The 25,422-nt window shown below is 43.1% G+C and overlaps 1 protein-coding gene across 1 annotated transcript in view; it reads right to left on the minus strand.

The window, feature by feature from the left end:
- Vit (vitrin) overlaps positions 1-25,422 on the minus strand; it is a 117,830-nt gene that overhangs the window by 77,148 nt on the left and 15,260 nt on the right. Inside the window, exons 2-3 of the mRNA XM_057778681.1 lie at positions 18,947-19,016; positions 3,096-3,161 (exon numbers count right to left, since the gene is read on the minus strand). Coding sequence (XP_057634664.1) covers positions 3,096-3,161; positions 18,947-18,998 — 118 coding nt within the window. The 5' untranslated portion in view covers positions 18,999-19,016. The remainder of the gene's footprint in view (positions 1-3,095; positions 3,162-18,946; positions 19,017-25,422) is intronic.

The raw sequence follows: 25,422 nt of genomic DNA on the forward strand, positions 1-25,422 counted from the left end.
AGTTCTTTCAGATAAAATCACAATCCTGATTTTCAGCATAGCAAAGAATTTCAGGAGGAGTCGGGGTGAAGCAAGCTGGGGTTTGTCCAGAAGACAGTGCACGCCCAAGGGGTGGGTAAAATTCTTCAGGACAGGGTCCCACTTATGTGTCTTAAAGGAGCTGTTTGCAGCTATGGTCCTCTGTCTTTTGAAGTTAGATTGTTTAAAATATGTAATTTACAAACAAGTTCAAAGATTAAACAAAGCCTAAAAATTAAGTTAAAAGAACCATGAATTCATTTGCTTATTTCTCTTACCTTCAACAATTTCCTTTTGTAAATGAAAATTTATATTTTGGGGGTGGGTGAGATGTATATTGCTTAGGATTATGGATGAGAGGGGGTGTTTAGGGGATTAAACATGAAGGTGCTGTAGGTTTTAGCCTTAAGCTGTTTAAATACTTGTTTGAAATAGTTTTTGGAAAAAGGAGCATTGTCCCTCTGTAAGTAATTCACCTCCCACTCCACCCACACTCTCCCCATGAGTGAAGGTTTGCAGTTCCAGAGTGGACCATCCATAATAGTGGGGACTGGTTACATTGTGTCTGTAATCAGGAGGTGACTGGTTACATTGTGTCTGTATCAGGAGGTGACTGTTACATTGTGTCTGTAGTCAGGAAGTGATTGGTTATATTGTATCTGTTCAGGAAGTGACTGGTTACATTGTATCTGTACTCAGGAAGCTGTGAATAGACAGACTGGTGCCAGACTCCCTCCCTCCCTCCCTGCCTATGTACCTACCTACATATCTATCATAAAAAAAAAACCTCAAGGTTTTCTGAAAGTGGCTTACTTTCCCTGAGAGGGCCTATCTCCTAAGGATTCCCGAACCTTCCAAAATAGCACCAATACTGAGTACAAAATATCCAAACAGCCAACCTAAGGGAGATACTACACATTCAAACCAGTACACCCTGCCCCTTGACCCCTACGCTCATGGCCATCTCATAACACAAACTATAATTATTCCAAATTTTAAAGTCCTTATATTCTTTAATACTTCCAACACTGCCCAACAGTCCAATTACTTCTGAGACCAAGGACATCTCTTAGCTGTGAGCCGTTGTAGAGTCAAAATCAAGTTCTATGCTTTTAGCATATAATGTCTGGGAGTAGGCATTCCCATCCCCAAAGGGAGGAATGGAGGAGGCGTGACAAGGAATAGATAGGACCAAGTTCGACAGCTCCACATTGAGTCCCTGTTACTAGTGATGAATTCATCTGATCTCCAAAATACTTAGGGAGCCTCTCTCCTCCAGTTCTGCCACCTGCAGCACACTCAGACCCTCCTTGAACCAATCTCACTCCATTCCTGCAGCTTTCCTTGGCAGATGTTCCATGACCTTGGGATCTCCAACAACCGGGGTCTTCACTGCCACTGGGGCATCACATGCCAATTTCATGCGATGGCTTTTTAGGGCTGCCCTGTAGAGGCCCCAACCCAGCCACACACTGCCTGACCCTGGAGCTCCGGTGGTACAGCCCTCTTGCTGCCCACACTCTGGCATTTCACTTCCCTGCAAAACCAGCACTAGGGAAACAATGCTGCTGAGTTCGACTCCAGCTATCTCTCTCACGTCTGTGTGCCTTGCTGGCTCTATTTGAGAAGACAATTTCCTAAGCCTGGAGCAGGGAAGCCCTTCAGAGGTGCCTCAGTGAAGGTGTACTCTTTTCTGATGAATTTTCATTTTCATGAGCTGAAGACTTCGTGGCCTCTTGCCCTTGGCACACCTTCCCTGTCCCCACAATGCAGAGCAGGAGGGTTCTGTTTCATAGTGTTTATCGCTTAACACTTACAACTGCCTCTCTGCAACTTCCAGTTCACTCAGGCTCTTCTTATCAAATGCGCAGCTTTCAGGTCCTTCTGTGTCCCTTGTTGTGCTCACTACAGAGCAGTGAGCAGTGACCTCAGTACCACCTGAATACTGTCTTGTCTTGAAGTTTCTCCAGCCCAAACTGGGTTCACCACTTTCAAATTTGTTCTCAGTCAAGTTCTTCAAATGCATGAACGAACTCTAATTCTGTTCTCCGCTGAGTATCTTATTTCCCTCTGAAACCTCGAGAGTTGGGTCTCCACTGCGTTTATTTCTCTCAGCATTGCCATCTTGCAAGCAGCCCTCAGAACAGCCTGTTAAGTTCCGTTTATGGCATGATAGTGCTTCTCTGGCTCATGGGCTCAAACTCTTCTGCATTCTTTCTACAAACCAACTCTAAAGACCTACAAACCACAAGCTCAGGTTTATCAAAGCAATGGCGGTAGGAGCGTCAGGCTGCTGGCCACACTGCCTTCACACACACAAATCAGAGTTCTGTGGCAATCTTCCCAGTGGTTTGGTTTTGTCAGTTGTGTTGAAATTGCAGCCAGTGAGAAATGTAACCAGATCCGTGTTGGGTGAGAGTGTGAGGGAACACTTCCTTTTTCTTGTCTTCTTAATTTCCCTGGTCTTTCTTTTCTTCCAGGCATGCTGGTAGACAGGAAGCTTCGATGAACTTTTGCGCCAGCCATCCTGAGTCTTCTGTCATGGGGAATCGAGACACCAGCCACAGAAGGTCAGAGTTGCCTGGCTCTATGTGTGAATTTTGAGTTTTCCTGCTGCAGTGGAACCACATTGGTTTTACTTGAAAATCAGGATTTATAGCAATGGGGGAGGGGGGTGAGGTAGATATTGAATAAGACATATCTCCATTTAAATGTAAAGCAACCGACATAGAAAGAAAAACCCTGGCCAAGGGCAAACATTGCCACTCACAGATGCTAATACAATGGTTCTCAACCTGTGGGTCACAACTCCTTTGGGGGCAAATGACCCTTTCACGGGTGTCACGGATCAGATACCCTGCATACCAGATATTTACATTATGATTAATAACAGTAGCAAATTACAGTTATGAAGTAGCAATGAAATAATTTTATGATTGGGGTCAAAACACCATGAGGAACTGTACTAAAGGGTCACGGCATTAGGAAGGTTGAGAACCACTGCTGTGATGTAAGGGAGCCCACTCTCCACATGGGGCACACAGCCTGTGCCACAAATGGACTTTGATTTTACTCACCGAATTTGGGTTTCTTGATCTTCTTTGCCGTGCCTTTATTTGAATGTATTCCAGTTACCAGCAAAACTACGTGATGAAAATAAAGACAAAATGAACCTAATTAGTATCATTTCCCCTGAGCACTGTTTCTTTACAGTCTCCCATATTTGCAATGCATTGAGGCATTTTCACTGATGAAATGAATCTTTTCTTGTATTAGGAGAAGTAAGAGATCCAGTTGGTAGAGTGTCTTAGTCCTGTTGAAAGACCTTTCCGGAAACCTTCTTAGTATCTGCCACGTCTGCCCCCTTTTCATTTCAACACACCAGGGCTGCAGCTCCTTTTCCAAAGCAGAGTGTGTATGGGGCCTGGTCCCAGGAATGAAAGCTGGGTGTAGGGTGAGCACCCACCCTTTTTCTGTGACCATTCCTCAGGTCCACAATGGGCTTCCAAGTGTTCAGTTTGTCACGTCCATAGAGCTACACACTCGGAGCAGAGCATGTGTACGGATGCATCTGTTTGCCTGTGTGAATGTGTGCATGCATGTCATGTGTGTGTGTGAGTGGATGTGTGTGTGCATGCGTGCGCGCACATAAGAATGACTACAGGAAGGCTGAACGGAGACCTATAAACAGCCTTAGCAGAGGATGTATTGAAAAGAAGACACTGGAGAAGGAACAGGAAGGAGGGGAGAAGGAGAGACTATCAGATCTGAGGATGGACCACTATTGTTGTGATCTAGCAGCTCTGGCCCTGTACTTGCCTCAGAACCAGAAACAGAGCCTCAAACAGCAGCATTTAGACACTGCCTGCCTGACTTCATGGGTTCTGTAACCAGTGAAGCAGGGGACCGAAGAACTTAAAGCCACATTTCCTGGCTCTTTTTCAAGTATACAGAATAAACCTGAGCCTTTAACTTTAAAAAATAATGATAAACAAAAAATAATGTTTTATTGTAAAAGTGATGCATGATCCTTCTAGAAAAATGCAACAAGCAATAAAGAAGATACGGATGAACTCAGAAGTTTGTTTTTTTGTATGCATGCATTTTTGCATACATTTATATAAGTACTTAAAACATTTGATCTTGCTCATACCATTTACAAATTATTTCAATATACATATATACATATATGCACACACCATGAACACACACACATATATACACATTTTCCTTGTCATTAAATGTTCTTACCACAATCTTTTTGTTTGTTTGTTTTTGTTTTTGTTTTGTTTTTCAAGACAAGGTTTCTCTGTAGCTTTGGAGCCTGTCCTGGAACTAGGTCTTGTAGACCAGGCTGATCTCGTACTCACAGAGATCTGCCTGCCTCTGCCTCCAGAGTGCTGGGATTAAAAGCGTATGTCACCACCACCTGGCTCCCACAATCATTTTAACTGTCTACAGAGTATTGCATTATATGCATGTATTGCAACTTAACTGATCCTCCATTTAATGTAAATAGCTTCATCTTTGCATAGATCTCTCATTATTTCATTAAAACAAATTTCTAAATAGAATTTTTGTTTGAAATTTACATCCACTTAAAATTTTGGTATGTACTATAACAATTTTTCATAGTATTTTTTTTTATTAGCGATGTATGAAAACACCCACTTCTCCATTTCTACAAGTTCACTTAGTGTTGTAACCAGAAAAGCAGTTCCTTGCTTTCAAAAATGCCATTAAATCCTCCATGCTCCTTCCTTCACCAGGCACCCCCATCTCACCAGGCACCCCCCATCTCATCAGGTACCCCACTATATCACCAGGCACCTCCATATCACCAGGCATCCCTTCATCTCACCCACTCCAGGAAAGTATGCTTTTATCTCACCCTCACTATAGCTACATTTGGAGATGACTTGCTTTCTGGATAGAGTTGGGGCTCTGGAAGCGAGCACAGAAAAACACAACAATCTAAGCAGACACTTGAATCCAGACTGGGGACACACACCTGTTATATCAGCACTCAGGAGGCTGAGGCAGGAGGATCACAAGTTCAAGGCTACATAGTGAGGCTCTGTCTAAAAAAACACACAAGATAATCCCTCCCCCCCCCCCCTCTCTCTCTCTCTCCCTCCCTCCCTCCCTCCCTCCCTCCCTCCCTCTCTCTCTCTCTCTCTCTCTCTCTCTCTCTCTCTCTCTCTCTCTCTCTCTCTCTCTCTGTCTCCCTCTCTGTCTCCCTCTTCCTGTCCCTCTCCCTCCCCTCTCAATAGACAAAGATATATTCAATTCAGGTACAAGTGGACCCTTAAATTGGCAGCTAGTTTTGAAGGAAAGGGTAGTAACATCACCAAGTACTTGAGAAAATTATACAGTCGCTGCTACAGTATGACTGTGCCCCCTTAAAATTGTTAAATTGAAATTTTAACCCTTAAGGGTATGGTATTAAAAGCAAAGCATCTGGGAGGGGATGGAGATAGCCCTGTCATGAATGAATGGGGCCGCAGAGATGGTTCCATGGGTAAAACACCTAAGTTTTAATGTACAGAACCCAAGTAAAGCTAGACACAGTAACTTAAATCTGCAATCCCATGGACCCTTGTTGCTATGGTGAAATGGGAGGAGTCAGAAGACTTTCCCAGAAACTCCGTATCCAGCTGGCCTGTAGTATGTATGCAACAGCAAGCAGCCAAGAGACCCTGTCTCAAAGAAAATCCATCTTCAAAGTTGTGCCTGGACCTCTACAAGTGCACTGTGGCAGGCCTGCACTCGCTCACACACAGGTCACACGTACATACACGTGTATCCTACACACAAGAAATAAAAATTTACAAGGAATGGAATTAGGGCCTTTACAAAAGCGGTCTCAGCTGTTTAGATCCACCGATCATGGAAAGGGGTGTCAACTGCTGGTGTCTTTATCTTCCCAGCTTCCAGAAACTCGACAGATTAGCGTCCAGCATTTGTAGGCTACTACTCTATGACAGTTGGCTACAGCAGCCTGAACTCGCTAAGACACGGTAACCGGTGCCGATGACACAGCTTCTACGTTAGCCTGCGATTGGCTCTGAGCGCTAGTTGAAGTGCGGGCAGTTGCCTGTTTGGCCATACAGGAGCAGAGACATGCAGGAGAGCTGATTGAGAGCAGAAAAGGCAGCCGAGAAGCATGAAGGCTGCCATTTTTGAGGTGTTATTTACTTCTGGGGGTTGGGTGTGTGCTAGTTTCCTGGCGGTCTGATTTTTATAGTTGCCTGTGTATCACTTAGTTCTGCATAAAGGTCCCTCTTTCATCTTCTATGCAGAAAGAATCAGGCAGAATCTGGGAACATTTTGTAAAGGATATACTAAGCATATAAACAAAAACAAAGAAGCAAACAAATAAATAGTGAAGTTGAAGGTATGAAGTGAAATAAATTTGAGGGTTAATTCTTGGGAAAGCTAAATACTAGCCACGTGGGCCTGTGGCTCACTGGGAAGTCTTTAGGAGTCTTGGTGTCATTTGAACCATAAATATTTCATCAAGACCACACCAATACTTGTTTAGTCACCCAAGACCCAAGAATGAGTGAGCACATGCATGTTTGTTCCGGTTTACCAACAGAGAGTAACAAAGTTCTTACTGTCCCATGCACACAACCCTTTCCTTGCCTTCCCTTCAGTATATAGGCTTTTAATTAAAACACCTTAGAATCCCGACCTCCAGGGAGGGACTGTTCAGTACAGCCTGTACATGCTCCATCTCTAGGGGCACGTTTCCTTTCCTATTTGCAAGCTATCTCTTGCTATGTTTTAAGTAGCACGCTGGGAAGCTGGGGAGATGACTTGGGCCGTCTGCACAAACACGCAGACCTGAAGAGTTTGGGTCTTGAGCATCCATGTAAAAGACTGGTACAGGGGTTTGAATCTCTAGCACCAGTACTTGGAGGCGGAGACTGAAAGATCTCTGGAGCTCATTGGCTAGCACCTAGCCAATCACAGAGCTGAAAATGACCCTGTCTCAAAAAAAAAATAAATAAATAAAATAAGTGGAGGGCCATAGAGGAAAGACTAGCACCCTCTGACATCCACACAAGCCTATGTAGAGAAACAGGCAGATCTGCAAACCAAGGCTTTTCAAATGGTAGTTTTAGTTACCTACCCACAGAGACCATTCCTGTCTACCAACCCGGAGGAAATTGAGGCAAGAATAAAAAGCTCTGAAGCAACCACAAGTTCTGTTCTGTTTTTGGAAATCCTAAACCTGTTTGTCTTTCTTTTAGTAGCTCTTGAAATCTAAAGGAAGTTAAATATTAAAATTATGTTTTCTAATTTAAAAAGTTCTGCTACTTCCTGCTCTCACTTCCTCACTGGTGTGAGAGCAAACTAACCAAAATTAAGGCACCTGAGGAATAATTGTTTTAAAACTCGATTAAAAATAACTGATTGTACCAATAATTTATAAATAGAGAAAACACAAAAGACTAAACTGGAAACAACATGGAATTTCATCAAGGGTTTAAAATTCAGGCTAAAAGAAGATGAGAGGCTGCTTTTCTGTGTCATGTCCTTGTGCACAGAACACAAAATTACATTTAATCCTGGTGGGGAACTGGGATTAGCGAATTCCTGTGCTCTGTTGGTGCAGGCAGAACCATATAGGAAAGCAATTTGATAATAGGTTTCAAGAGCCTTGGAAATTATCTCCTCTGACATAGAAACTGCCCTCTTGGGACTATATCTCAAGTTATCTTCTTTGATCCAGACAGAGATTTATGTAAAGATTCTCATTAGAGTATTTCTAATGGCTATCTGGAAAGAACAGAATGTTGGAAATGTCCCAACAATCGGGAATGTGTAAGCATTTGTTACAAATGATGTGCAGGAGGTGACTAAATCAGCTGTGAAGTGCTCAGCTCGAATGTGAGCAATGATTTTGACAGTTAAAATAGAGGCAGAGGAAAGAGACCAGGAACAATATGCCAAAATGTTAATAACGATGAAATCATGATTTATATATTTATATGTATATTCTATGTTCTGCATTTCTCCCTACTGTATCATATCACTTACATGTACAAACATAAATTTCATGTGACATGTGTCTCTTTTACAATTAAAAACAGAGTTTATCTTTAAATTATTTTTAATTTGGTCATATTATAGTCATACGGACTTATAATGAAAGTTCATTCTGAAGTTATTGGCATAATTAGTCTGTATCTGTGTTTTCTAGTAAGTTATGAATTATAATCTAATTTCCCGGGAAGACATAAAATGTCAGGCTAGCTCATCAATAAGCAAGTCAGGAAGCACCTAGGTGCCTGGAACTTTCACAGAAATGCCTTATTTTTGCACAGAAACAACTCATTTTTTTGCACAGAAATTTCTTGTTAGATCTTTTAGGCTCTCCATCCAGTTAGTGTCCACAGCACCTTTCTGAAACTTTATCTATAAAACAGACCATCTTAAAGTCATTCAAGTTCCCTAATGTTTGACTTGTGATATATTTACTCTTTGGAACCTTAGGGTGCATGAAATAAGTCAGAGTTTCACAGCTAACACAGGACTTTATTTTCTATAATTTTGTGCAATATCAAGGCAGGCTTCAAATCATATAATGGTACACTTAGGGGGACCTTTGGAATTCATCCCCTGCCCTTTGTTTTTGGAAATGAAACCCAGGTCAAAGTTAACACCTTGCCTAAATCTGAGGCTGGAACCACACCTGCTTTTGACTTAATTTGTCCCCTCCCTCCAGTAGAAATGTTGGCGTTACTTGGAGCTCCTAAGACAATGAATAGCACACAATTCTGTAGTACACTTAAGGATATCTAAAAGAAACATGGGCTGGAGAGATGGCTCAGTGGTTAAGAGCACTTACTGCTCTTCCTGAGGACCTGAGTTCGATTCCCTGCACCCACATCAGACAGCTTACAACAACCCCTGTAACCGCAGCTTCAGGGGGACCTGGAACCTCTGTGGGTACTTGAATTCATGTGCATATACCTCCACACAGACCTCCCACACATGGTACACATAATAAAAGTAATAAAAATAAACCTTAGGAAAGGAAACGCCACTCTAACACTCAGTAACTGGTGTTAATTTTGGGAGTTTGGTAGTATTGTTGGATGGCTCTGATGCCTTCAGAATTCAGTATCCCTAACGACAATCCTTTTCTGGATCACTATGATGTTGAATGGCTATGGTATTGTGGAGCACCAGGGAAAGACTGCTCCTGTCTCAAGGATGTTTGCTTGAGGCAGAATGCCAAAAGGTCAAAGGTGCAGCTCTAACGGGAATAAAGATGGGCCACCAAGAGAATAAAGAAGAGAATAAATAGGCCACCAAGGTAGGTGAGCCCATCTCTTTGAGACTGGGTTTCGCAGTGAAACTTCTTGGAGGACCAAATGAGGATTTTGAGTGTGGGAGTGAGGGTCAGCAAATTCCAAGAATGGGAACAGCATCTTCAAAGGCCTGGGGATGAGAAATGCTGCTATCCTCCAGGAAGTTCAAGGTAAAAGCTGTGGTGAGAGATGGAAGCAGGAAGGACCACAAGGGCCTCATCCTCAAAACCTTCAAGACCCAGGACTCTACACTGCAGGGAAAGGAGAAACGCCAAGGAGCTTAAGTTAAGAGAATGGTCCTGAGAAATGAACTTCCGTAGCCATGTGCGGCGGCTCACACCTCCAGTCCCCCTAATGGCCGTGAGACCTTGTCTCAAAGCAAAGCAAATGAACAAGAAGGAATAGGCATCATGGAGACCAGCAAGGCACGGTGGAAAGTGAAGAAGGACTAAGGGTTTGGGTGGGAGGCTGTCCTGATACCCAGTTAGGGGTGAAGTGGGGGAGGTCGGAGTGCTAGGAAGACATAGGAAATGGCCCTGACCAGTGAGCAGAAGAAGGAGATGCTGCGGATGAAGACACCTGAAGACTCAGAGGAACTCAGGGGTAGTAATGTCCTTTTCTTTTTTCAATAATGGACATATTTACTCTTCCCTCCCCTGGTTCTAGTATATCATGACTAATAAAAATTGTAGTATTCAACCACTCACTCAATCTGATGCATTGATCTTGGTGTGCTGTGTAAATGATTAGTCATGCTAATTGGTGCATCTATCGCTTCATTTACATACCTATTTCTTCTTTCTTTTAAAATTTGTACTGTGAGAATGTTTCAGATCTATTCTTCTGGAACAATACAGTACCAGGAACTGGTCACTATGGTATGCATAAAAAAATCCCAGAATTTACCAATCTCACCAAGAATGACACCTCCTCATGGCTTTTATCCCCCAGACCCAGGCAACCCATCCTCTACTCTCTTCTTCTTTGACTGTTTAGGTTTTCTATGTGAGTTCATACAGCATCATTTCTCTGTCTCTCTGTCTATGTCTGTCTTTCTGCGTGTGCCCGTGTATGCCTGTTTTCATGTGTGGGGATGCACATGTGTGTGTATGTGCAGGTATGTATACATGTATGTGGCGGTTTGACGTTTACGTTAGGTGTCCTCCTTCCTTGGTTGTTCTCCACCTTAAAAAATTACAGTTATTTCTCTCTCTCTCTCTCTCTCCCCTCCCTCGTGTGTGTGTGTGTGTGTACAGGGAAGAGCACACTTGCATACAACTTAGTACTATGTGGAGCTCATAGGAGAATTTGTGTGAGTGGATTCTTTACTTCCAACTGTGGGTCCTGGGGATTGAGTACTAACCACTGCAAAAAGGTTTCCTGACAAAGGCTGAGAACAGTTTAGGTCTACGATTATAAACATAAATCATCGTCATCTAACTAACTAACAGTGGTAAGTTCTACCCTAGGGCCTATGACCTCTTCAGCCATGGACTTTTGACCAGGTTTATAGCACCAGGCATGAATTCCTTCCTCTGGAACAGGACACAACGCCAATCAGAGAGAAGTTGATTACCCCACGACAGTATACACTCCTACACCAGTGTGTAATCTTGCCTTGCACGTTGGCGGTGTAGTATCATGATACAGTGTTGGGTAAGACTATGACATTTTTCTTCCCCAAACTGGCACAATATCTCTGGCACTATGAAAGCTAGCCAGCACGGAGGAAGTGTCCGGATTGTTTAGAGATTAATTTCTCTGTCCTGCAGCCAAAGTGTATGGTGTGGAGACATTACCCTAACTGAAAGAAGCCAGATGTAGAAAGACATCTGGGCTGGGAAGATGGGTTAGTGGTAAAGCATTTTCTACATAGGTGCCATGTCTGGAGTTCAGATCCCCACATTCTACCAAAAACTGGGCAAGTGTGGTGCTGCCTGTAACCCCGTCACTGGGGAGACAGCAACAGAGGATCCCCTGGGCAAACTGTCTAAGTAGATTAGCTGAATCAGGGAGCACTGGGCTCAGCAAGAGATTCTGCCTGAACACAAAAAGGAGAGAAGGCTGGAGAGATGACTCAGAGGGTGAAGGAGCCGACTAACAAACCTGTGCTGGAAATTTGGCTGGCTTGACCTTGTTCAGGTCTTGTGCACATAACCAGAGCTGCTGTGAGTTTGATAACATGTCCAGAAAGACAGCTTTTCATCGTGCCTGCTCACCATCTGGCTCCTGTTTTCTCCCGACCTGCTCTCCTTTAATGTTCCCATCCATCCACCAGAGGACACATGGGCTGAGTCCGTGCTTGGGCTCTTGTGAACAGTGCAGTCATAAACACAGAAGTGCAAATGTCTTGGAGCACGCTAATTCTGTTTCTTTTGGATATGTACCCAGAAGAAAGGTTGTAAAATCACAGGGTAGTTTTATTTTTAATTTTTTGAGGAACCTCCATACCACTTTTTATAATGAATGCCATCATAAGCGTACAATTTTATATATCTGCCAAAGGGACCCGTATTGACTCAGGACACTCCAAGACCAAGCTCTTAGCACAAAGGAAATATATTTGCCCCAGAGAGTCAAAAGCAAGGAATAAGAGACAAAGACAAGATATAGAGGATGAGGGAGAAGGGAAGCCAACAAGGAAGGGAGGAAGGTCCTTAGCAGTGTAATACACACACACACACACACACACACACACACACACACACACGCCACTCAGATGACAAAGGACTGCCTCTTTTTCAAATGTTCATCAACTCATGAGATTGCACCCATCTGATAAAGGCCATTCAAAAGATATAAAGTGATATATCATGGTGGCTTTGATTTATATTTACCTAATGATTAGTGATGCTCAACTTTCAAAAAAAATACATCTATTTACTAGCTATTTGTCTATGTCCTTCTAAGAAATGTCTGTTTTGGTCTATCTTTAAAATTAGATTATTTTCTTGTTATTTACATCTTTGAGATCCTCTATAATATTAATATTAACCTGTCATCAGATACATGGCTTGCAAATATTCTTTCTCACTGCACAGGCTGTCTCTGCACTCTATTGATTACTCCCCGCTCTGCGCAGAAGTTGTTTGAGGTGACCTCATATGTCAGTTTTGCTTCTGTTGCCTGAGCTTTCGGGGTTATGTCTAATGAGTCTGGTTTTTTTTTTTTTTTTTTTTTTTTTTTTTTTTTTTTTGCCTGGACCAATTTCAAGGAGATTTTTCTAGGCTTGTTTTCAAGATCTCTCCAGTTTCAAGTCTTATGTTCAAGACTTTTTTACTTTTGGTTGATTTTAAGAATTGGATCAGAGCTCAGTATCTAATTCCATTCTTCTGCACACGAATATCATATTTTTCCAGGGCAGTGCATTTAGGAGATTATCCTTTTCCTGTTATCTTTGCTAAAGATGAACTGACTATAAGTTTATTCCTGGACCATCTTTACTTCCCGTTATTCTTTTTCTAGTACCATGCTGCTTGGATTGGCATATCCACTGTGGTTTGACTGTGAGATGTCCCTGGTAGGCTGATGTGTTTAGACACCTAGTTCCTAGCTAGCAGTGCTGTTTTGGAAGGTGGAGAACTTTTGGGTGATGGGGGTTGTCTGGAAGAAATGAATCATTTGAATGAGTCTTGAATTTTTTTAGTCAGCCCCACTTTCTGACTACCCTCTGCTTCCGGACTGAGCTCACACTGTAATTAGTCGCCTCAAACTCCTACTGCCATAATTCCTTGCTCTGACGGAGTGTATCCCTTGAACTTTAGCCAAAGTAAAGACTTGTTCCTTTAAGTTGCTTCATTTCAGGTACTTGGTAACAACATCAAGAAAAGCAGTAAATACAGTAACTTTGAAAACTACATTGAAATAAGTTTTCAAAATGCTTTCAACTTTGTTTAGTTCAGCTCAGGAGAGGAAAAGTAGAAAACATGATGTTTGGGAGCCAAAAAGATAGTTCCTTTAAAGTTACAAACAAACAGTAATTGTTAAAGAAATGAGCATTGCACGGAGGGCTGCCAGTGTTTTCATAGGCCCGGGCACCGAGGCATTCAGAAGTCACTGAAGCCATGGTCCAAGAGGTCCTGGCTGCATCTTGAGCTGGCCCAGTAGTTGAGCATTCTAGCATTCGTTGTATGGATGTTCCTCATTTTATAGACATGCAAAATGTGAGACTCACAGGGCCATGGAGGTGTCCACCACACTTTTTGAGACAAGCCTAGGAGGTCAGGCAACGCGTAGACAGGTTGGATATTCTGCAGGGACCTTAGCAAGTGACACACAGCTCAAGCCCAGTTTCTGGGATTTTGGAACCACCAAGAACGTGGGATACCCGCTAAGGAAAGTGACAGGTGCCCGTGGAGATGTCCAAAAAGAAGCCACAAGTGTCAGACCATAGCTGCAGCCATGCCCAGGACTGTTGGAGTCCAGCTACCGGGGCACCAGGTGTTTGGCACAGAACTACCTAGTTTCTGCTTTCATGATGGATTTCAGCCTCCCTTCGGCCCCTCTTTCCCACCTATATTCCGTCTGTCCATTTGGGAATGGGCATACCTATGCTCTATCACTATATACTGGATGGCCATGACTTTCTGCTATTCCAGAACCTCATAATTAATAGTTTGCTTTGTGCCTCAGAAGAGACCTTGAACTTCAAACTTACTGTTAAAGCTTCGGGGCCTCTTTAACTTGGATTAGATACAGTTTATATTATAAGATGACCATGAGCTTTGGAGGCAAGGGCAAAATATATTTCGAATCTGAAATGTGCCCCATAGGTTCCTGCTTTGACTGATTGTTCCCCAGTTGGTGGTGTTATGTAGGAGGCTGAGAACCTTTGGAGGGTCAGACTTAGCTGATGGAATTAGGGCACAGGTCACCTAGGCTGACTTTGGAAGGTTGTGCCTGGCCCTTTGTTCTGTTTCTCTGTCTGCTTCCCTGTCTGCTGTGACCCACAGAGCCCCTGCCACACCTTCTGCAATGAGCCTAACAGCCCAGTCCCACCAGGCTCTTCTTGACATTATGGTCTGAAACCCCAACCCAGTCTAATCTTTTCCTCCTGTCATGTTGTTCTGGCACAACAACACAAAGGCAGCAAAATTCTGTACATTTACTGAGTTTCTTTACTACTTCTAAAGGGTTGGTGGTGGGTGTTTTCTACATGTCATGTGTTCTATTCTCGTAGACATTTTCTGAGTTTTTTCCAAATTTAATTAGTAGTTTTGAATTAAATCTTAATTTTAATTTTGTGTGTGTGTTGGGGAGATGTTGAGTTTAGGTGTCTCTATAAGCCAGAGGCATCAGATTCCCCAGAGCTAGAGTTACAATGGGTTGGTAACTGCCCTATGTAGGTGCCAGCTCACCTGTAGGAATAATATACCTTAATCACCAAGTTATCGCTTGATCCCAGTGACTTATTTTTTAACCTTTTCCTTACCTAACTGATCTGACTAGGAATTTCAGCACAAGAATAGACATATTTATCTTATTTATTATCATAGAGGAAGGACTTTGCACTTTTAGTGTGGGATTGCCGTATGTGGCTTCCACAGTGTAGTGTGGGATTGTCATATGTGACTTCCACAGTGTAGTGTGGGATTGTCATATGTGACTTCCACGGTGTAGTGTGGGATTGCCATATCTGGCTTCCATGATGTAGTATGAGATTGTCAATGTGGCTTCCATGATGTAGTGTGGGATTGTCATATCTGGCTTTCATGGTATAGTGTGGGATTGTCATATCTGGCTTCCATGATGTAGTATGAGATTGTCAATGTGGCTTCCATGATGTAGTGTGGGATTGTCATATGTGGTTTCCATTGTGCTGAGGTACAGGGTACCCTATTTCTGCTTTCATTGTATGAGCATCCTTGTGAGGAAAAGGCCAGGCCATGAGAGGCAGGGAGCAGAGTAGCTAAGTCTCCCTTCTTGGTTCTGTGGTACATAAGAAAAGGCAGGGTGTGAATCACCCTGTTAAAATTTGTTTCATTTTGTTTTAGGAAATTCTTTTTATTCTCACCTCCATTTTTTTCCCTAGGAGAATTTTATTGGCCTTTTGAATAAGGTTTATTTTCTAGGAAGAATGACCCCATTATACTTCTGCTGAGACCAGCCCATGGCCTCCCCCTTGCTGATTCTGTGGCCCCAATGCAGCTTGTCCTGCACTTCCTGTCTGCCATGCTTAAACCCGACCTACTCAACAACACCGCGTGGAAATCCAGGAGATCCCAATGTAGGTGGTATCTGAGGTCCAGATCACCGTGTTCCTGAATCCCCAAACCAAAATTCCAGGATCCAAGAAGTGATTTTCCCATAACCTATACTGTCACAGCCTCAAATCTTTCTCCAGGATTCTTCTGCCTTGGCTCCACAGACTGTGCAGGGAGCAGCAATCTTTTTATTTCCTCTGATGCTGAAAGACCTGACAGGGATCTAGCTTTGAGAAATGCAGGTCCCCGGCCTGTGAGCTGCTCCAACCCTTGGCTGCCCTGCTCTCCTGGACGCAGGTATTGAGACAGGGCCTGAGGTTGAGAGGTTCCCGCATGCGGTTCTCCTTTTCACCTTGACCTTGCACCGCAACGGAGAACAGGAGGGAGCTCACCTCCACTTCTTTAACGTTAAAAACTTGTTAACCTGTAGCTCAAAGTAATGAGGAAGTGAAAGACTGTGCTCCCAAGGTGCACGCTCCCTTTACTACTAAAGCAGGCCCAGCATATGAAATAATTGCATTGATGAAGCAGCCTAGGGCAGGGAAAGACCATCGGAGCCGAGTTCCACTTGGCTCGAGCTATCCCCAATCCCTCTTCTAATCATGCCTCAGCAACCTGGGACTCCACCTGCGCTAGGCAATGCATACACCCGCTCTGAACAGTCTAATTGCTCCTCTCAACAACCTTTTGGTAACGCTCTTTTGGGGTGATTTTCCATTCAAGAATGTTCCGTAACATTAGGTAGTTAAAGACAAAAGACTGGTCCAGCCTGAACTGGTCAGTTTTGTGTGCATGCAAAGTAAGCCAAACTATGTCTTCTGGGTGAACTCTTACAGACAACCCCCTATTTATCATCGCATGCTCCTGCATAACTGGGTGTGTATATGATTAGTATCAGGCAAATTATGATACAGCATGCGCAGGTAAAGAAGGGCTTACCAGAGGCTGGGGTGATGGATCAGAGGTTGAGAATTCAGTTCCCAGAATCCACAAAGAGCATAGCCCCATGTAGCTCCTGCTCTAGGGAGACTGACTTAATTTCTAAACTATGTGGGTGCTTGCATTCATATGTGCGTGTTCACACACATTCATACTGCAGAAAATTAAAAATTAATAAATCTTTTCAAAGAGAAGACTGTATGCCCACTCAATTAAAACTAAATCACCCACAGCACACCCCTTAGCAACCAATTCCTCCTTGTCATAGACCCCAGATGCCCAAGGCATTAACCAGACACCGTTCAATGTTTTGACTCAAGGAGCCGTCTGCTCTCGTGTAGAGTGTTTGCTCTGTTTGGTCACATTGCTTCTGAATGATTTTTTTTTTGCCACTTTGCTTCCTATATGTGCTTCCTAAATTCTTTGAACAAGATGCCAGGAGACTGGAAACATCCAGTCTAGACCATGACCTCCTTGTAACTGTGGTCATTGTAGAAGGAGCTGCGGGCCGCGTTCCTGCCACATGGCTCCTGGCCGCCAGCTAGCTTATGCCCCGAAATAATTATATGGAAACTATATTCTTTTAAACACTGCTTGACCCATTAGTTTTAACCTCTTATTGGCTAGCTATTACATATTGATCTAATGCATTTCTAATATTCTGTGTAGCACCATGAGGTGGCTTACCAGGGAAGATCTTAACCTGCATCTGCGTCTGTCTGGAGTGAGAGAATCATGGCGACTACCTGACTCGGCTTCTTTCTCCCAGCATTCTGTTCTGTTTAATCCACCCACCTAAGGGTTGGCCTATCAAATGGGTCTAGGCAGTTTCTTTATTAATTAACCAATGAAAGCAACAGATTAGAAAGAAATCATTCCCACATCAGGTCATGTTGGGTAGTTGATTCTTGGACCTTGCCCAACCAGATGAGAACATCAGTAGTTGGGGAGAGAGCTCCTGGATGGGTACCCTAAAGCCTATTTGGTCTTCCCTCCAACATGTGACAGAAACAGCATATGGCGGCACCGGGGTGAGCAATGACCTACTAATGTTCCTCTCTAACCTCCTAATGTTCCTCTCTGAGAAAGGAACAAATGGTTTGGTCAGAAATGGTCCTAACACCCTGCAAACGTTTGACACAGAGCTGGGTGATCCCGGGCTCGATTACTTCATTTACAGATAGACAGTGGCTCTAAGACAGTGGTTCTCAAAATGAGTCATGAGCCCCAGGGCTGAATGACCCTTTCACAGAGGTCACATATCAGCTATCCTGCACATTAGATATTTGCATTATGATTTGTAACAGAAACAAAATTACAGTTACGAAGTAGCAATGAAATAATTTTAAGGTTGGGGTCACTACAACATGAGGATAGTATTAAAGGGTCACAGCATTAGGAGGGTTGAGAACCACCGCTAACAATAAACTGATGGTGTCTCAGAACTTGAACCCATATCCTCTCTCTGCCCAGTGATCATCCGACCATGATGAGATTTCATTGCTTTTCAAACTATGTCACCCTTTTTTCCCAGTCCTCAACTGTATCCAGGCAACTCCCTCTGAACAGGCTTGAACATGTTCATTCTGGAATGCACTAAACGTCATCTCTTCCCCCATGCAATTTATGCACTGAAGTCTGAATCCCCAGTTTCTCAGAATATGACCTGGTCTGAAAATAGGTGACTGGCACAGATAATTGGTTGAATGGGATGAGGTCATACTGGAGTTCTTGATCCAATAAAACTGATGTCATTACCAAAAGGGAAAAGACAGGCTCAGGCAGGCACACAGGGACGCCAGGTGAAGGTGATGGGATCAAGAGTGTGGTACCAATAAACCAAGAACATCAGAGATTTCCAGAAAGCATCCAGAAGTTAGGGAAGAAGCCTGGGGAAGACCTTTTCCCTCAGTACTGACTGAAAGAACCATCCTCACTGACATACTGAGTTTGGATTTCAAGACTCCAGAACCGGAAGGCAACACATTTTTGTTGCTCTAGGTTACCCAGCTTGTGGTAAAGCCTCAACATGTTAATACAGACTATCTATACGGACTTTGTGCCCCTCTGTTTCAGGATAGCATGCAGATTTATGTCAGCTGGCAAAGCCCCAGACAGTGGGTACTAAAGACAGAATATTCCCCCCGGCTTAGTTCTAAACACACCAGCAGTGTCTGGAGCCCAGTAGGTCTGCTGTTCCTCAAAGACATCCAAACTATATTTACGTGTTTGTTGATAGAAAACACGGAGATATGTGTGTATAGTAAATGTAGCATGTAAACCACATATATGATATAAATATTTGCTTTAGATGAACACACACACAGAGGCGTCTTGAATTTGATCTTTTCTTAACATTCCCACTTAAACTTCTGTTATTGTTCATGTGTTCTGTCTTGGCTTAAAACCTTTCTTGGCCAGATTCAAAGAGCATCCAGATCCACACAGACTAGTACTCACCGAGCAAGACTTTAGTAACAGATGACTTCATAATGGGGACAACGATGCCCATAAATATCAAAATGGCACCCTGGAGAGAAAGAGAAATATCATCAACCGTCAGCCAGGAGTTCTGAATCGGATGCCTGAAGTATCTGGGGACATTCTGCATCATTTTGCATTGCCCTCTTGAGTCAGGATTCAAAGCTTTGGCTTTCTACAGGAAGATGCATAGATGGAGCAGGATGGCTGCACTGGTACCCAGAAAGTCCATTCTCAGTTAGAAAATCCTTTTTAGTTATCTGTCTCTGATTTTCTAGAGATTTTTTTAGGACTGACAAACAACCTCTCGATTTTGAGACTGTGTCTCAATTGTCCTCAGATTTGGCCAACAGCCATATTTATGGTATCAAAGGAAGAATTTAAGTTTACAAATAAATCAACCCTTCAATAAATATGAAATTCCTATAATATGGCTCTTCTTAAAGAAAAAGGTGATAAAACTGTATTAAAATTCAGTTCTCACACCTTCATTGCTGGTGGGAGTGCAAACTGGTATAGTCCCTTTGGATGTCATGGGTTTTAGAAATAAAGCAAAGGAAACCAGCCTACAAATCACAATTCCAGAGAACCTAGACAACTAAGAGAGACTTACATGAATCTAATCTACAGGGGAAGTAGAAAAGACAAGATCTCTTGAGTAAATTGGGAGCATGGGGACCTTGGGAGAGGGCTGAAGGGGAGAGAAGAGGCGGGGGGGGGAGCAGAGAAAAATGTAGAGCTCAATAAAATCAATAAAAGGAGTCAGTTCTCACTCTTAACATGCATAGTCAATGCGGTGATTTCTCAGAAAATTAGGAAACAACCTTTCTCAAGACCCAGCAATACCACTTTTGGGTATATATTCAAAGGATGCTCAATCGTGCCACAAGGACATGTGCTCAACTATGTTCATAGCAGCTTTGTTTGTCATAGCCATAACCTGGAAATAACTTAAATGCCCCTTGACTCAAGAATGGATAAGGAAAATGTGGTACATTTACACAATGGAGTACTACACAGCAGAAAAAATAACGACATCTTGAAATTTGGAGGCAAATGGATGGAGCTAGGAAACATCATATTGAGTGAGGTAACCCAGACCCAGAAAGACAATTATCACATGTACTCACTCATAAGTGGCTTTTAGAAATAAAGCAAATGAAACCAGCCTACAAATCACAATTCCAGAGAACCTAGACAACTAAGAGAGACTTACATGAATCTAATCTACAGGGGAAGTAGAAAAGACAAGATCTCGTGAGTAAATTGGGAGCATGGGGACCTTGGGAGAGGGCTGAAGGGGAGAGAAGAGGCGGGGGGGGGGAGCAGAGAAAAATGTAGAGCTCAATAAAATCAATAAAAAGAGTCAGTTCTCACTCTTAACATGCATAGTTTAACAGAGGTGGAAAAACATCTGTGAAAGCAAACAACCATGGCATCAGAGAGCATGAGCGAGCCGAAGGCCTCATGAGGAAGTGGAAGAGGTGTTTACAGAGCAGTGGGCCTCTGATCTTGCTTCATACTGGTGTCACTGGGAGTTTAAAGACTATCAATGTCCATATCACCTGAATTAGAGTCTGTTGAGGATAGAGTCTGCAGAGATGGAGCTGCACAGATGGAGTTGCACAGGTGGAGCTGCACAGATATGCCACTCTGTTGTGGCCTGGGAGTTTGTTGGTAATTCTACTTTCTGGGAGGAAAGCTTTAAAACTCCTCTGATAGTTCAACATGCAACCAAATTCAAGAAGCAGTTGTTGAGCAGGGCTGCTATTCACAGCGCACACTAATCCCTTTGGTATCTTGTTAAAATGTTGAGTTTTAGTTCACTTGGTCTGGGCCTAGGAACAGGCACATTAAAGGAAGAAAGGAGAGTCTACAAGTATACTGCCTTGAATGTGCCCAATCTCATCTGATCTAGGAGGCTAAGCAGGGTCTGTCCTGTTTAGTGCCTAGATGGGAGAAAGGAAGGGGATTATGTCATCTGTGAGAATAAGGAAAAGCTTCATAGTTCTGGGAGCAGCTAGGCCACCTGACTGGAATGAACAGTTTCAAAACAGAAATAGGAGAAAGGGAACCCAATGTAGGGATCAGCATAAACAGAGTTCTAGGAGCTGGAAAGCACAGTGGGCATGAGAAGGTTGTTCTCTATAAAGACTACACCTCCGTTCTCTTAAAGTTGTAAGGAGACCTTGAAGGTTCACCAATACTACAATTCCCTGCACTTGTTCAATACTTCATTTGGTTTTGAATCCTTATGACAAGTCAGCATGGTGAGTTTGAAGGTCATCATTGAATAGATCAAGAAACAAAGACTTAAGAAGTTCCAAATTATGTCCACAGGGCCATGAGAGGACGAGAGTGGAACACACAGAGGAGTAGGAGGGAGGCATCTGCCTTCAATTCATTCAATAGAAAAGAATATGGCAGAGAACACAGACATAAAATTGGCCTGTGTTTTGTTAGCATTATCACCTAAAAAGTTTGAACAGTATCACTGGTAACAAAACACTCCTTTTCTCTGGGCAAGCAGCATCCCCCATGCAACAGGGCTGCCTGAAGTTGGCATTCATCTCTCTATACTCTGCTGTGGCCCAGGAGTTTTCTGGTAAATCTGCTTACTGGGAAGGAAATGACCCTGAGTTGCACAGTATGCCAGTTTCTATGATATGGATGCTCACAGAATCTCATTTTTAAGCCACAAGAGTGATGTTCCTAGGTGGGAAATGTCTGTGCTTATAGTCAATATTTAGATATGGATCTGTGAAGGGTTAGCACAAAGTGCTTCTCAGTTATGAATGAAATGTCAATACAAATATCAATGGATTTAAAACGGTTTGATGTGTGAAAGAATTGCTCTAAACAATTGTATTAGCTACAAAGAGTGACAGCCTCACAGTCCGGCATCCCTTTGTTCATTCTGAGCAACAATTGTGATGAATTAGGTTTCCCAACGGAATAGTTGACCACCAGTTAACAGTAGAGCAACGGTCTTTAATTTCAGAGTAAGACATACAATCTTCTTGCTAACTGAATTCTGAAATGGCTGTAGTATATTTTGGAACTAGTGCAGTAAGTAATTTTACTAATGTGAGACACTGCTGATCAGTAGGCATGGGTTCAGCCATAAATAGCGGGCGTTCTTATGAGACAGGTGCAGGATGCGAAGTGTCCCTCCTGGCTGCCTATGGCCAGCACTACCATTACTACTCAGTGTTGGAGACTCATCCTTCTTGTTCTCTCACATTTCACATCTCCATCTGCTAGGCCCGCTGGCTCGACATTCATACTATATCCAGAATCAGCCAATTATTGTCTCTATGAGTGCACCTGGTCTAGGCCATACCCTAGTCCATCCAGATAACTTTAGTTAGCCTTCTCGGCAGGTTAACTGGCATGACCCTTGTTGACCCAGACTGATCTGTGGCATCCCTCTGTTCAGACCTGAACAGCGGCTTCCAACCATCCTAAGAAGAAAAGCCAAACTCTTCTCAGGAGGCCCGAGGTTCTACTGGATGTTATCACTTTTCTTCCTCCTGATCTCATTTCCCCCTAATTTCCCATTATTCTTCCCCTCACTTATTCAGTCCAGGGCACTCTGGGCTCTTGACTGTTGCTAGAACATGATTTTCACCCCATGGTCTCACTTGTACATTTGCTGTCCCACTAATTGTTTGCTCTTCCCCAACATGAGCAATCTTTCTCCCAAATCTTTATTTGAATGTTGCCTTTTTAAGGGACATTATGCAATTGTCCTATTTAGAGTCATAATCTCCTTTTCTATCCACTGCTAAGCCCTATTCTTACCTTGCTATATTTTTTCCTAGTTACTTATCGTTTTTGACATACTCTATAATTTACTCATTTTATTTGTTTAGTGTTGGGTTCCTTCAACAGAATGCTAACTCCATGAGGATGAGACTTTTTATTTGAGTTTATAGATGCTCAGCAAATACATGTTATATAAATAAATGGGTACCAAGGACTGTTTCCTTTTCCTAGAAAAGAAAACAAAGAAACAAAACAAAGGGAAGACAATCCGGATATACACAAACCCAGCAAACCATACATTTTCCAGGGTAGTCTACACACAAACCCAAGGGAGAAATGGGAGAGCAGAGGGGAATGCTCCCAGGCATGTCCTAGAGCTACAGAGGTCATGAAGGACATACATTACCTTCACATATGGGGCTGCATGGATAGCCACCAACCAGATCCAAGAAATGACCTTTCTCATCTTAATGATGGCATTACCCAAATACGACTCATGAACAATAGAACCGACCAGAAACTCTGGTCTTCTGGAGAGTGTGTTGATGATTCTTCCTCAACCCTGCGCTTTCCTTCCTTGCTTGGTCTGGTTTTTTTTTTTTTCCACACTCTTAAATGTTAATATGGTTTTTTTAAATGAGAGGGGAAGTGTTAAAGCCTTTGTCTCTCTGGTACCCCAGAGTCCAGGACTGAAGCCCGCTCAGGTTCTGCAGAAGGGAAGGGGGCCAGTATCATGAATTTACGGGGAGGGTACTCAGCAACTTGGGAACCTTAACTCCTCCTGTGCTCTCAGGAGTGTGGACAAAAATTGAAGAAGAGCTTCCAAAAGAATGCTACTTGTGCATAAATTATGAATTGTGCTGTGAGCTATAATTTAAAAGTTCCCCAATCTGGAGTTCTGCTGAGGGAGATAAAGTCTGGGTTGTGAAAGAAAAATATGCACTAGTGTGAGTAGATTAGCACAGCCAGCTCAATTAGATATCAGTGCCTGAAGCTAGAAAAGGAGAAATCTGTAATAAATAATGCTAGCACCTTGTTCTAATTTCATCTCTCTGGCTGTGAGCAAACACTCTGCCCCAAAACAGCTTAGGGAACAACGAATTGATCTCAGCTTACAGATCAGAATCCATCATCATGGGAAGTTAGAGCAGGAACTGAGGCAGAAACCAAAGAGGAATGTTGCTTTCTGGGTTGCATACAGCCCAGAACCACCTGCCCAGGGAATGGTGCTGCCCACCGTGGATTGGGCTCCCCTATGTTTTTAACAATCAAAACAATCTCCCACAGACACACCCACAGGCCAATCTGAACTGGGAGATACCTCTGAGATTTTATTTTCAAGACTTTGTCAAGTTGACAGTTAAGGTTAACTAGTCATACCTTGTATTTTCTTTGCAGTCCTTAAGAAACTTCCCGTGTGTTTCTAAAATAGGAGCTCCCTATGCTGTTTCATCTTCCTTTCCCTCCCTCTCTTCCTTTCCTCTCAAATCCAGCTCACTAGTAGCTGAGAGTGGTCTTGAATTCCCTGCCACCACAACAGGTTTCTGTGGTACTAAGGAAAACCAGGGTTTTGTGCGTTGGACAAACACTTTACGAACTGAACTCTATCTCTGTCCCCTCCCTTTGTCTCTCTTGATCATTTGGTTCCTAAGTTCTGGAGGGAGTTGTCAATGAGGGCCCCAATCTGCGTTTGCTGAGAAAATGCCTAAGGCTTGTTCTTACACCGTGACCTTGGTTAGAAAGTGGGGGCTGACCTAGTGGTTCCAACTTTAGAGGGAAGCAGTATGAGGTCTACAATGGGCCGGACAATTCTTTAAGGTCACATACTCAAAGTCCAGTTTTATGGCTCTTGTTTCTGCATATTGTTTACTCCTTGGTGTGCATAAAATGTGTTTTATTGAGACTTAAAAACAAAAGCCAAATTGACTTTTCCTGAGGTCTCTTTGCTAGCGTGCTTGATGCTCACAGGTAAGAGGGTAAGCTACTTAAGCCAAAGAGGTCGGAGAGGAATATTGTTCGGTAAGGCGGAACGAGACTGATAGGACAAACAGAAGGAAAACAGCTCACGTGGCCCGTGCAGAATGTATCATAATCACCTCGTTCAAGGTTTCCCTGTGTGCGGAAACTGACAAAACCAGAAATTAGTAAGGAAAATAAAGATAAAACAATGATCAACTCCTCTAGTTTGGGAGAGGATACTGTCTTATCGTGTGTGTGTGTGTGTGTGTGTGTGTGTGTGTGTGTGTATGTGTGTGTTACATGCACCCATATCACCAACATTTTCACTAGCAGATTAAATAGTTCTACAATAACTAGAGACCAAGCTGAAGCCACAGGCTGTCATAAGATGTGACCTCTGGGGAGGAGTTACCTACTTCCCATGATGTCCAACATCTGACAAGGACAGCCACAACCTCTGACCTGCTTGCCCGTGCCCTCCCTGCGCCTTACTCCCCACGCCCTCCAATTAGGAAGATTAGGAAGGAGCAGCTTTCTTTCTTTCTTTCTTTCTTTCTTTCTTTCTTTCTTTCTTTCTTTTTTTTTTTTTGTTTTTTTTTGTTTTTCGAGACAGGGTTTCTCTGTGGCTTTGGAGCCTGTCCTGGAACTAGCTCTTGTAGACCAGGCTGGTCTCGAACTCACAGAGATCCGCCTGCCCCTGCCTCCTGAGTGCTGGAATTAAAGGAATG

The sequence above is a fragment of the Chionomys nivalis genome, chromosome 1 (genome assembly GCF_950005125.1).
Source record: "Chionomys nivalis chromosome 1, mChiNiv1.1, whole genome shotgun sequence".
Classification (NCBI taxonomy): Eukaryota; Metazoa; Chordata; class Mammalia; order Rodentia; family Cricetidae; genus Chionomys; species Chionomys nivalis.